The sequence below is a fragment of the Lepidochelys kempii genome, chromosome 12 (genome assembly GCF_965140265.1).
Source record: "Lepidochelys kempii isolate rLepKem1 chromosome 12, rLepKem1.hap2, whole genome shotgun sequence".
Taxonomy (NCBI): domain Eukaryota; kingdom Metazoa; phylum Chordata; order Testudines; family Cheloniidae; genus Lepidochelys; species Lepidochelys kempii.
The window spans coordinates 32,234,755-32,247,890 of NC_133267.1; the positions used below are offsets into that span (position 1 = coordinate 32,234,755).

The following is a 13,136-nucleotide window of genomic DNA, read 5'->3' on the forward strand; positions in this document are numbered from 1 at the left end:
GGTCTTTTCAATCTCTCCCCATATAGCAGTCTTTCCATGCATCTAATTATTTTCATTGCCCTTCTCTGGCCCCTTCTGTTTCTGCTGTATATTTCTGGAGACAGTGTGAGCAGACCTGAACGCAGTATTCCAGGTGAGGGTGCACTGCCGACTGATGGTATAGCACTAGACGGTTTTCAGTATTGTTTTTGATTCCTTTCCTTATACTGCCTAACATTTTGTTTGCTTTTTTGACTGCTGCTGCACAGCAAGCAGAGGGTTTCACTGAGGTGTTCACAATGACCCACCAACCTTTTTTTCTGAGTGATTACAGGTAATTTAGAATCCAGCAACATGTATGAGTAGTTCAAATTCCTTCCATTGTGCATTTTCATCTGCTATCATGTTGCCAATTCACATATCTTTGTTAGGATATCTCTCACATATCTCTCTAGTGCCTCACAATCTCTTCTAATCTTCACTAACCAAGTTTTGTTCACTAAAAATGTTTCTATCACTTCCCTTTCAGATCATTTATATGTATATTAAACAAACCTGTCTTACTACAGGTCCTCAGCGCAGCCCGCTGTTAATCATTTACCATGATGGAACAAATGGTTTCTTTTCCACTCTTTATTTTTATTAGCCAATTTCTAATCCATGATAGTATTAGTTTCCTTAATAGCCTCTTGTGAATGACTGTCAAAGGCTTTTCGAAAATCCACATAAATCATATCATATCACCCAGTTTTCCATTATCCACTACATTGTGGACACACACTCAAAGAACTCTAGTAGGTTAGAGAGGCACAGTATTCTTTTACAGGAGCCATACTGGGTTGCCCCATCATGGCCATCAAGGTGTTTTTAATTCCTTAATTACCGTTTTGGTATTGTTTCCGTGACACAAAAGTATGCAGTATATTTCGTTGCTAATCTCATAACCTTGATTATTATAGTTACCCCAGCAATTGCCACACTAGACAACCATTGCTGTTATTTGGGTATTACAGAAGAAGTTCACACCTGCATTTTGTGAATTTAAAGCCTCACAAGTGAGACGCACCCTAATGCCCATTAATTTGAACCCTTTCAAGTGCGCATGCAGGCATTAATGGCACTATACTGTGCATGTTAGCCAGTGGAGGCCTGAGGCTGAAAATAAGGCACCTGTGTTCCAATCTGAGCATCCAAATGTCCTGTCTGGTCCAGAGAAAGCTCATCTTTAAGTATATGAATAATCCCAATGGCTTCAGTGGCTTCAGTGAGGCAACTCTCATGCTTAAAGCTGAGAGCCTGGGCTTCTGTGCTTTGCTGGGTTTGAGTGAAGGAGTCTATTTGAAAATTGAGCTTCAGCTGTGTTGTGTGTATAACATTTACATTATTTTTCTTTTCTGCAGTTATAGGTTTTAACGAGTGAAGGTTTTTCATGCCTAGTGCTCTTAATTAGTTTTTATTTTTCAGTACACAATATATTTATTCAGAATGCAGTGGTTTTACCACATACCTTTCTTTTATATTTTAAGATCATTTTGTTAAAAGGGGACAATAAAACAAGAACTTGAGGGGCAAAAAAAATTTCATTTGTCCTCACAGGGGAAAAAAAATGGTTTCTCCCATTCCTTCTTTGAATAATACCCTGGACAGGTCTGTCCTGAAAAAAAGTCCTTCCTTGCCCTGAGCTCCCAGGTGTGCAGACACTTATGGATGGCTTATGGCAAAACAGCAGATGGCCCGAACTATCTGAGAACATTTCTTTATAATGATTTTTACATCGTATCTCCCCAACTCCTTCACTTCTATTTTTGTGCTTTGCACTCTTGTCTTGCTCCCCTCACTCCATTCTGTTCTTCCTGCAGCCAGAAGCAAAGTGAAGCTGAATTTTGATCACTACATCGTGAGCTTAGATGCATCTCCTCCAAAAGTTCTGTGTCTAGCAGCACTCCTGAGTTCACGATTCCATCCAGTCTCACTTTGCAGTTGCCAACATGCACAATGGAGAAAAGAAAAAGGGGACAAACTATGTAACCAAAATAAGAGGGGAAGGGATAGAAAACGGGGGAGAGGAGGAGCAAGCAAGACAGATTAAAAGTAATGCTTTTGAAGTTTTTACCATAGGCTTTTGAAATTTTTCCATTCCCTGGCAGGAAGAAATTAGAGAGTGTGACAGAAACTGCAGGTAAACCAAAGAAATCTGCATCACTGTTCATTTCCAGCCGAGACGAATACGTTCTCCCCTCAGTTTGCACACTTATAGGAAGGCTTATTAGCATTAATACAGATGCCAGTTGTGATGAGGGCATATGTCTACTTAGTATTGGACTGACATCGCCAACTCCTTTTACATAGGACAGCAGCTAAGTCTTCAGTCATCCCCAATCTTGGCTATAGTCCAACCCAGAGCTTAGAAGTGAAAGGCCCCATATCCCATCACCATGAACCAAAAGTGCCTTTCAGCCTATAGCAATAATGAATAATTGAATTAACCTGATGATTATAATTATGCCATAAGATGAGTAACCCTATAATTAAATAACCTGTATTTTGTCTAGAAAATACCACACATGCTAATGATGCTGTAGAAATAAAATAATTATGTTCGGGGACTGAGTTTCAGTGGCTCCCTAAAGTGGCCTCCACTAATGCATGCCCAGCTTTGTATGCACATACACTTGGATGGGCTCATACCTGCACATCCCACGGATACAATTTTCACCAACAAACCCATAATGTACTTGTAGATGTGCGTGTGCGCATGCACGCACATACCTGCATGCACATTACTGGAGGTTTGGACCACTGCGCAGCCATGTCAGACTCAGCGGAGCAGTTGGGATAGCCACAAACACAGCTTTTGCCTCTACAACCCATGGACTTTCTTCCCAGGATCTGCCGGATTGGGAGACTACACCTTTTGCCCACAATCTGCACCCTCCCGACTGAGGAGATAATTTCCTAGAAAAATACTGCCTCTTCCATAGACTTCTCTGCCAAAGGGAAGAATCCAGCCCCGACCTTGAAAGCCCAGATCAAATAGTGCTTACCATCTTCTCCTATTATCTTTTAAGGGAATCAACAGCTGGTGATAAAAGCTTCAAGCACCTCACAATGTACATTAATAGCTATATCTTTAAAATTCTAGTGATCAACCCCACCTTTTAATACATTTACCAAAATAAAAAGAAATCTCCATTCTGCATTCCTCCACTTACTCTTAATATTCCTTAATCACAAGATTACTGTATTTTATTAGTTCTGTTACCTAGAGCGGCGGAACAGAACCATGTAACAAATGACTATATGAATACTTACATCTGCCTCCATTAGGGTAAAAGCTTTTTGCCTGGTGGACATTAGAGGACAACATAATCAAAATGCCCTGAGCCGCACTGGTTCTGTCCACTACAGGGCTGCACTTGCCGTACACACAGCTAGTCCATTTCAACACACAGCATTATAATTCCCATGAAATAGCCACATCCTCTCAGCTCTTTACTGTCAGTAAGTATAAGGGTGTGCTGTAGGTTAATGTACGCTGCTCTTGTTTCCTTTGCATCTGGCCTTAAACTAGGAACACCTATTGTCTTGACATTGCTGAGGAGATGCATGCTGTTAGCCTTGCAGGTCTGGACTCTTTTGCCATTGTGAATGGCAATAATAGGCCAGGCCATGAGGAAAACAAACACTAGGTAAACTCTGGAACATCTGTAGAAACTTTCTGTAGTTTGCAGCAGTATTCTGATGACATTTGTTGTCTTCTGTTATCGCATTGCTCTCTGCTTTTTCATGATACTGCAATTGAGAGTGATTGTTGTGTCAAATTCCTTGACAACATCAAATGTGTCCCTTTAAATAGTCGTCTTCCTGCTCTGCTCTAGTTCTGCACACCATCTGCTGAAGAATTCCTGCTTGTTATGTATCACTAACCACTGTATCTTTCCATTATGAAAACCTTCATAGTGTCATGGTGTCCTTCATTTAAATATTCTCTATCAACCCAGTCTCCTGCTTCCTTTTTTTCCCCTTGTTCTGTTAATTATAGGAAACAGTAAAATGCAACCAAAAATATTCACTCTCTGTGTGTTGTAGCCAAGTTGATCCCAGGATATTAGAGAGGCAAGGAGGGTGAGGTAATATCTTTTTTTGGACCAGCTTCTGTTGGCGAGCAAGACAAGCTTTTGAGCTTCCAAGGGTCTTTTTCAGGCAGTGGTGCTGCCTTCAGAGCTGGGCAGCTGGAGAGTGGTGGTTGCTGGCTGGGAACCCAGCTCTAAAGGCAGAGCCGCTGCCAGCAGTAGCACAGAAGCAAGGGTGGTAATACCATACCGTGCCACCCTTACTTCTGCGCTGCTGCCTGCAGAGCTGGGCCCTTAGTCAGCAGCTGCCACTCTCCAGCTGCCCAGCTCTAAAGGCAGGGAGAAGTAAAGGTGACAAAATTGTGACCCCCTAAAATAACCTTGTGACTCCCCTGCAGCTCCCTTTTGGGTCAGGACCCCCAATTTGGGGAATGCTGGTCTCCCCCATGAAATCTGTATAGTATAGGATAAAAGCACACAAAAGATCAGATTTCACAGGAGACCAGATTTTCACAGTCCATGACACGTTTTTCGTGGCCATGAATTTGGTAGGGCCCTACTCATCAATTCTTAGCTAACATGGTGGCTGGAGAGACAGTGTGGTCTAGTGCATAGGGCACTTGACTGGGTTGTTCCTGGCTCAGCACTGAACTGCTGTATGACCTTAAGCATGTCACTTCTCTGTTTCCTTTCCCACCTTTTGTTTCATCTTTTTAGACAGTACATCTATCAGGATGAGTTTTGTATAGCACCTAGTATCATGTGGTCCTGAAGTCCTAATATAAATTTTGTTCCCTTGATGACTTTTACCAGCTCTTCCTCCCAATCTTTACAGGGCTCTTTCTACACACCTTCACAAGTTTTACTGCAGATTATTTATAACCCAGTGTTTAATTTATAGACCTCGCTAAATTAAGGAAACATTGTCTTGTGCTCTCTTTCATATATAAACTGAGAGCATCAAAAAGCTGAACTAAATTTTTCATCTCTGTGCTTAGGCTGGGAAACCAAGTTCAGAGGTACCTAAAGCTTCCTGTGTTTCTTTATGACATCTCTAATTTATTTCACATACATTATTCATTGTTTGGGGGATGGTTAGCTTTACTCCATGCCACAGTCATTTTTCATCTTGACATATTAAGGTGTTAACTGTTACCCTACCATGTACTAACCAGGTGATAAAAGTTAGGCACCATTTTATCTTAGGCTGAATGTTCAGTAGGAAGACACATTAATTATAGCTGCAGAGGTTGATTTTCACTATCTTGGCCCATCTTAAAGTAGATAACTAAATTATGTTTAGGTTCCAACAACTAGAGATGAGCGTCTGCGATCCATGTTGGTGTACTGATATTGACAGACAGGCAACATAGGTCAGAATTTTGATACAGAATTTCACTATCATGGGACTATCAGACATTCCTCCCATAGATAATCCATGGATAGTTATTTGTATTTGTATCAGTTTTAGGTTTCAAGCAAAAAACAACCAGACTGATTTTAGTTGCATTGGTGTAAATCTTTGCATGAAACCTAAAACAATTATAGGCAAAGTGTGTGTCAGCTGACACAATTTTAACCAACAGAAGGTCTGTATGCAATCTACCGTGTCATTTGAGGAAAGCATAAATTAGAAAACATAGGAGCCATTGAAGATTGCATATAGACCTTCTGTTGGTTAAAATCCTGTCAGCTGACACACGCTTTGCCTATAATAATTGCTGTGATGTTAACAGCTTCTTTTGTCATATCTTTAACTTCCCCACTTGGTGCACTATTTGAACAAAATGAGATGCAACAAATAATGATGATAAACTGATTGACGAGAGACTTTTTGTTGTGCTGGATTTCCCTTAAGAATTAAGCCCCCACCTTTCCCTTACCATCTGTACTTAGAATAGCTGTTGCTTATTCCTTAATAGTATGCAGATTACCAATGCAGTTAGCCTGAGGCTGCTTCCATCTCATGTCCATTCTCGCATCTAATTTCCTAAGTTCTTTAGACTTTATTGCAAAATCTCCCTCTCCTGCAGGCTTGCAGATGGATCAAACAATGTAGTGAGCACAAAGCAGAGCAAATAGTGCACAAAAGTGGTATTGGAATCTTTGGTCCAAAAAGATGAATTATTCACAACCCCAATTGTTCATTTCACATGAACATTTATACAAGAAATTTTATTTATAAGAATGTTTGTGAAAAATGAAATTGATGAATACCTGTCTAAGTATATGTTTGCTTAAAGATACATACCAGAAGTTGTTCGTAGATTTAGAGGTCAGAAGGAACAACTATGATTGTCATGTCTGACTTCTTTCCTAACAAAGTCAACTATTCAAGTAGCCATCTTGAAATTTCTTTGCTTTCCCATTAGGGTTGCCAACTTTCTACTCACACAAAACCAAACACCCTTGCCCTGCCCCCTGCCCTGCTCCTTTTCCAAGGCCCTGCCCCTGCTCACTCCATCCCCCCCCATATCACTCACTCTCCTCACCCTCACTCACTCATTTTCATTGGGCTGGCTCAGAGGGTTGGGGTGTCGGAGGGGTGAGGGCCCTGGCTGGGGATGTGGGCTCTTGGGGGGGGGGCCAGGAATGAGGGATTTGGGGTGCAGATGGGGGCTTCAAGCTGGGGGCAGGGAGCTGAGGGGTTCAGAGTATGGGAGGGTCTCCGGGCTGAGGCAGGTGTTTGGGAGGGGCTATGGGTTCTGGGCTGGAGGTGTGGGTTCCAGAGTGGGACCAGAAATGAGGGGTTCAAGGTGCGGGAGGGGGCTCTGGCAGGGTGTCGGGGTACAGGGCTCTGGGCTGGGGCTGATGGATTTGCGGTACAGGAGGGGGTTCTGGGCTGGGGCTGAGGGGTTTGGAGGGTGGGAGGGGGTCAGCGGTGCAGGCTCCGGGCGGCGCTTACCGCAAGCAGCTCCCAGAAGCAGCAGCATGTCCCTACTCCGGCTCCTACACAGATGCCCGGCCAGGTGGCTCTGAGCGCTGCCCTGTCCGCAGGCGCAGCCCCCGCAGCTCCCATTGGCCGTGGTTCCCGGCCAATGGGAGCTGCAGAACCGGTGCTTGTGATGGGGGCAGCTTGCGGAGCCCCCTTGCTGCCCCTACTCATAGGAGCCAGAGGGGGGAGCTGCCACTGCTTCCGGCAGCCACGACAGCCAAAGAGCCTGCTTTAGCCCCTCTGCACCGCTGACCGGACTTTTAACGGCTCAGTCAGTGTTGAGCAGAGCCACCAGGGTCCCTTTTCGATCAGGTATTCCAATCGAAAACTGGACACCTGGCAACCCTATTTCCCATCTATTGTTTGTAAAAAAGCTCCAGTCTGGCACAAGAAACACTACCATGCATCCTAGATGACATATACTGTTAGTGAACAGAAAATAGAAGACCACCTAGATAAAGGAAGTTGGTTTCAAACAATGACAGGCTGAAATGCTTTCAGAAAGTATTTGCAGAACAATTCTGAATGCTGAAAAAATCTGTAAAAGTCAGTCAGTCTCCAGTGCTGCAGACACTTCTACACTGCTTATCATTAAGCACATTAATACTCCCACTGACTTCCATGGAACTCCTCCTGAGTTTAAAGTTAAGCACATATGTGTTTGCAAGATTGAGACTGCAGTTTCCAAATAATTCATGGACAAAAAAAAAAAAAGGAATAAACTACCAGATAAGTCATTGTGCTCTAGTAATGAATCACTATAAACAAGGAAGAAGCCAAAAATGTACAAGTTGTAATTTGTAAAATTTCAAGCATTAAATGACATGTGTTGTTGGTTTGGGATTTTTACAATTAAAACTAATTCTTGTCAAAAAAAACCCAACCCCTAAATGCTTCAAATATTCTTTCTAAACTAAGGAACTAATTTAAATTTAATGTTTCAATTAATAAACCATTATTTAATTGAATATATCTGCTAGAGCTCTACTGGAGAGTGTTTATAATTTAACTGTAAAAAGAGAGAATACTATTAGACTTTAATGTAGTTTAGTACTAAATATAATAATTGCAGGGTATAAACGGATATTTTACAGGATGTGAACATTTGCAGACTCCAGGGTTTAGTGACAGCTAGTCATGTAGTTGAATTAGCTACTCAGATATCAAGTAATGGAAATATTAAGTCTATCGAAGGAAGGTGGCTGGCTCCTCTATTAGGGAATCATTCGCTATAAATTCATCATTACAGTCATTGTAACAATGCGTTTTTAGTTGGACAAAGATGATCTAAACTACAAAATTTAAATCCATGTCCTAATTTTCATCCCTCCTCCTCAAAAAAACAAAACAAACAAAAAAACATTCTTAGCTTTTTAATACCAAAACCAGGAGGTTGGTTCACTCTGCTCTAGAGGTAAGAACAAACAATTAAATATAGATTCAGATTTGGACACAGACTGCACTACTCTTTTTTCCTTCCTGTATGTTTGGAGTATTTTGGGCCCATCTCTCTTTCTTTTTTTTTTTTTTTTTAATGGCCATTATATCAAGTAAATTGAGCAACTTCAACTTCTGCTTTTGCACAGTCTATATAAGAACATAAGAATGGTCTGACCCAGTATGGCCAATGGTCCATCTAGCCCAGTACCCTGTCTTCCGACAGTGGCCAGTGCCAGGTGCTTCAGAGGGAGTGAACAGAACAGGGAAATGTATCAAGTCATCTACCCCGTCATCCAGTCTCAATTTCTAGCAGTCAGAGGTTTAGGGACACTCCGAGAGTGGGGTTACATCTATGACCATCATAACTAATAGCCATTGATTGACCTAGCCTCCATGAATTTATCTAATTATTTTGACAGGTTTCAGAGTAACAGCCGTGTTAGTCTGTATTCGCAAAAAGAAAAGGAGTACTTGTGGCACCTTAGAGACTAACCAATTTATTTGAGCATCAGCTTTTGTGAGCTACAGCTCACTTCATCGGATGCATACCGTGGAAACTGCAGAAGACATTATATACACACAGAGACCATGAAACAATACCTCCTCCCACCCCACTGTCCTGCTGGTAATAGCTTATCTAAAGTGATCATCAAGTTGGGCCATTTCCAGCACAAATCCAGGTTCTCTCACCCTCCGCCCCCCCACACACAAACTCACTCTCCTGCTGGTAATAGCTTATCCAAAGTGACCACTCTCCCTACAATGTGCATGATAATCAAGGTGGGCCATTTCCAGCACAAATGGCCCACCTTGATTATCATGCACATTGTAGGGAGAGTGGTCATTTTGGATAAGCTATTACCAGCAGGAGAGTGAGTTTGTGTGTGTGGTTTTTGGAGGGGGATGAGGGAGTGAGAGAACCTGGATTTGTGCAGGAAATGGCCCACCTTGATTATCATACACATTGTGAAGAGAGTGGACACTTTGGATGGGCTATTACCAGCAGGAGAGTGAGTTGGGGGGGGAGGGGGCAGAGGGTGAGAAAACCTGGATTTGTGCTGGAAATGGCCCAACTTGATGATCACTTTAGATAAGCTATTACCAGCAGGACAGTGGGGTGGGAGGAGGTATTGTTTCATGGTCTCTGTGTGTATATAATGTCTTCTGCAGTTTCCACGGTATGCATCCGATGAAGTGAGCTGTAGCTCACGAAAGCTCATGCTCCGATAAATTGGTTAGTCTCTAAGGTGCCACAAGTCCTCCTTTTCTTTTTTCTAATTATTTTATTTACCCAAATGGTAATGACATTTAAAATATCTCTAACTGCAAAAAGGAGATGACTTACAGAAAGCATGTATTTAGCATATTTGTATGACTCCATAACAGAGCCTTTGGGCTACTTGTGTATTGTTACTAATGACAACATATTTCCTGAATATCCCATAGAAATTATAAATATAAACAAAGCAGGAGTTACAATTTGCTGCAAGCAGAACTCAGGATAAACTGAATGTTTCTCAGTAAGATGCCATTTTGTTGTGGTTGTTTTGTTTTTGAAGAGTAAGCATGTATTCCTTGTCATTGATTTGGTGTTTTCCTATCAATATGTGTTCTGCAAAATGGCACCGGCAGAAATACGTTTTGGTGTTTTTTGCACAGTTTAATGTTAAAAGTACAGGTAATTAAAAAGTCATTGTTTATCTACTGTTACTACACAGTGGTATATGAGACACCACAGTTGTGTACTAGTCCCCCTTTTGTGGGGATGGGACTTTTATGTAAAGTTACAATAAGACATTAACATAATAAGTAATATATAATGAAGTAAGGATCAGATAAATATTCAAAGAACCTGGCTAAAGATTCTGGCTTCCTAGCTGGAGAGCCCTCATCCTCGGAGTATGCTAAAAAGGGTGACCAAATTTCTAAATGGCTATCCTCTTTTTGGCACTTCTCTTGTGTATATACTTGGTAAATATGTTTGCCTTTCCTTGCAGCCTCTCCAATGGAGCACCTCGTATCAAGTTGTATCCTATTTTGAGCATAATCTCAGATACCACAGTGGGATACCAATGGGTAAAATACTACCTTTAATGGTGACCGCTGGAATTATAAGGAAGAGGAGTGAGATAGTGGAGTCAGCTTAGCTGTAAATGTTTGATAGGAACTGCTCTGTCTTGCTCTGAGTCCCTGTAGAGACGTACAATTGAGGATCCTGTTCCTACATTAAAATTGCCAAATGGAGTTGATAATGGCTTTAGTTCTGTAGACAAGGAACAACATGCATCTTAGGAAGAGATGATATGGACTAAGTCAATCATGCCCAGCTTTGCCAAAGAAAACTGAATTAGAATTTTCCGATGAACTTGAGGGTCACCCCAAATTCACATAAAAGAGCAGGGTACAGCTGCTCTCATTTTCCACTATAGGCACATCTGTTGAGACTACTAGTCCCAAAATGCAATGATTGATCTTGATCTGAGTGGTCTTCTACTCAGATCATGATAGAGCATTTCATGCTGGGATACGCAGGCGGAATCGCTGCAGTAAAAATGAGCGGTCAGGGGACACGCTAGAATTCGTGCGTCATATTTGGTTGCTGGACACATTTTTGCCCATCCTTGGAACAGGATGATCTAGACATCCAGAGAAATTCAAGGTAATAATACACTACGCTGTTTTCTTTGGAGGTATAGACATGATCACATGTATCCATTTTGGTTGTTTGCATTTGAAAGGTTCCTCTCTGGCCAACGGAGGCCTGAATCTGCACAGCACTGTGAAAAGGAAACTGGATGGGGAGAAAGATTATGTCTTTGATAAGAGACTAAGGTACAGCGTACGTCAAAATGAAAGTAACTGTCGGTTCAGAGACATTGTGGTCCGGAAAGAAGATGGTTTCACACACATTCTGCTCTCCAGCCAGACTTCAGATAACAATGCACTGACCCCAGAGGTAAGCATGCAGCCATAAAAGCAAAAGAAAGCCACTTTAATAGATGGGAATGTGGTTAATCTGAAAATTAAGGCAACTCTCTTCTCTGTATTTTTGGAGGTTGGGGTTCCCTATTGAATATCTTTTTAAAATGTATGGCGCTCAGATATTCCACCTTATCATGCTTGGAATCTGATCCAGATGGATCTAATTATTATATGCAATGGAAATTATTTTTTCAAATAATCTCTCCCCAAATAAAAAAGTAGGAAGAGGAAAGATGTGATCACTAATCCCTGCCTGCAGTTTTAAGAAGTAGTTGTTCAAATGTTAAAATTACCACTCTTAGTGGAAATCTGACCTCTCACACAATGTGTTTGATTACTACTGCAAGGATTTGTACATATGTACACCTCAAATCATGTATCTCAGGATAAAAATTCAAAAAATTAAAAAGTCATTTTAATCCTTCACTGCTTTTATTTAATTGTCCATTTGACATTTTCATGCACTGTATTCTTTATAAACTGAGGTCCCAACCCTGCACTCAAATTCACAGGGCTTCAGGATGTCTCTGAATTATTGATTTCCATTGATTCAGTGATTCTACATCTAGGATTTAGGATTGTTTTGTATTGTGTATTCTGTTATTAAGTAACAAATGTGTCATTTTGAAATTAATTCCCAATAATTGAACACCGCTAAAATCATTGCCAAGCACATCAGGCCTTAAATTTTACTTTTTTTTTTTTTTCCAAATAGTTAAGATCCAGTGGGGAATGTTCTCTCAGTCTTCCATATTGGGAGACACACACGCACATGTACATAAACACTCTTGGTACCATACAAAACTAGACACTTACCACCCACAGTTTTTGCAATATTTATAAATAGAGCCTTACCAAATTCATGGTCCATTTTGGTCAATTTCATGGTCATAGTATTTTAAAAATCGTAAATTTCATGATTTCAGCTATTTTAATCTGAAATTTCACGGTGGGGTAACTGTAGGGGTCCTGGATTTGTGGGGTGGGGGGGTTGCAAGGTTATTATAGGGGGGTTACAGTAATGCTATACTTAACTTTGCACTTCAGAGAAGGGCAGCTGGAGAGCGGTGGCTACAGGCGAGGAGCCCAGGTCTGAAAGCAGAGCCGTTGCCAACAGCAGCGCAGATCTAAGGATAATATGTTATGGTATTGCCACCCTTACTTCTGCACTGCTGCTTGCAGAGCTTGGCCCTCAGTCAGCGGCTGCCCAGCTCTGAAGGCACCAGCGTAGAAGAAAGGGTGGCATGTTATGATATTGCCACCCTTACTTCCTTGTTGCTGCTGGCGGGGTGCTGCCTTCAGAGGTGGGTGCCCGGCCAACAGCCAGCGATCCCCAGCCACCCAGCTCTGAAGTCAGCACAGAAGTAAGGGTGGTAATACTACGACCCCCTAAAATAACCTGGTGACCCCCCCGCAACTTCCTTTTGGGTCTGGACCCTAATTTGAGAAACAATGGCCTCAGCCGTGAAATCTGTATAGGACAGCATAAAGGCACACAAGAGATCAGATTTCACAGTCCATGATGCGTTTTTCATGGCCATGAATTTGGTAGGGCCCAAATTATAAGGAATAACGTAGTAAAGGTAAATCCTATAGTGCACCAAATATTCATTTTAACGGTAGTTATCACACATAAAAAAATTACATTCAATCCATCATTCATATAGAATCCATCACTCCATTATGAAGCAAACAACTTTCTGTATAAGTATGAGGCTGCTGTACTA

At 41.6% G+C, this 13,136-nt stretch overlaps 1 protein-coding gene across 2 annotated transcripts in view; it reads left to right on the top strand.

The window, feature by feature from the left end:
- CDYL2 (chromodomain Y like 2) overlaps window positions 1-13,136 on the top strand; it is a 79,868-nt gene that overhangs the window by 48,393 nt on the left and 18,339 nt on the right. For both annotated transcript variants that reach the window (XM_073307989.1, XM_073307990.1), the window contains exon 3: window positions 11,166-11,383. In XM_073307989.1, coding sequence (XP_073164090.1) covers window positions 11,166-11,383 — 218 coding nt within the window. The remainder of the gene's footprint in view (window positions 1-11,165; window positions 11,384-13,136) is intronic.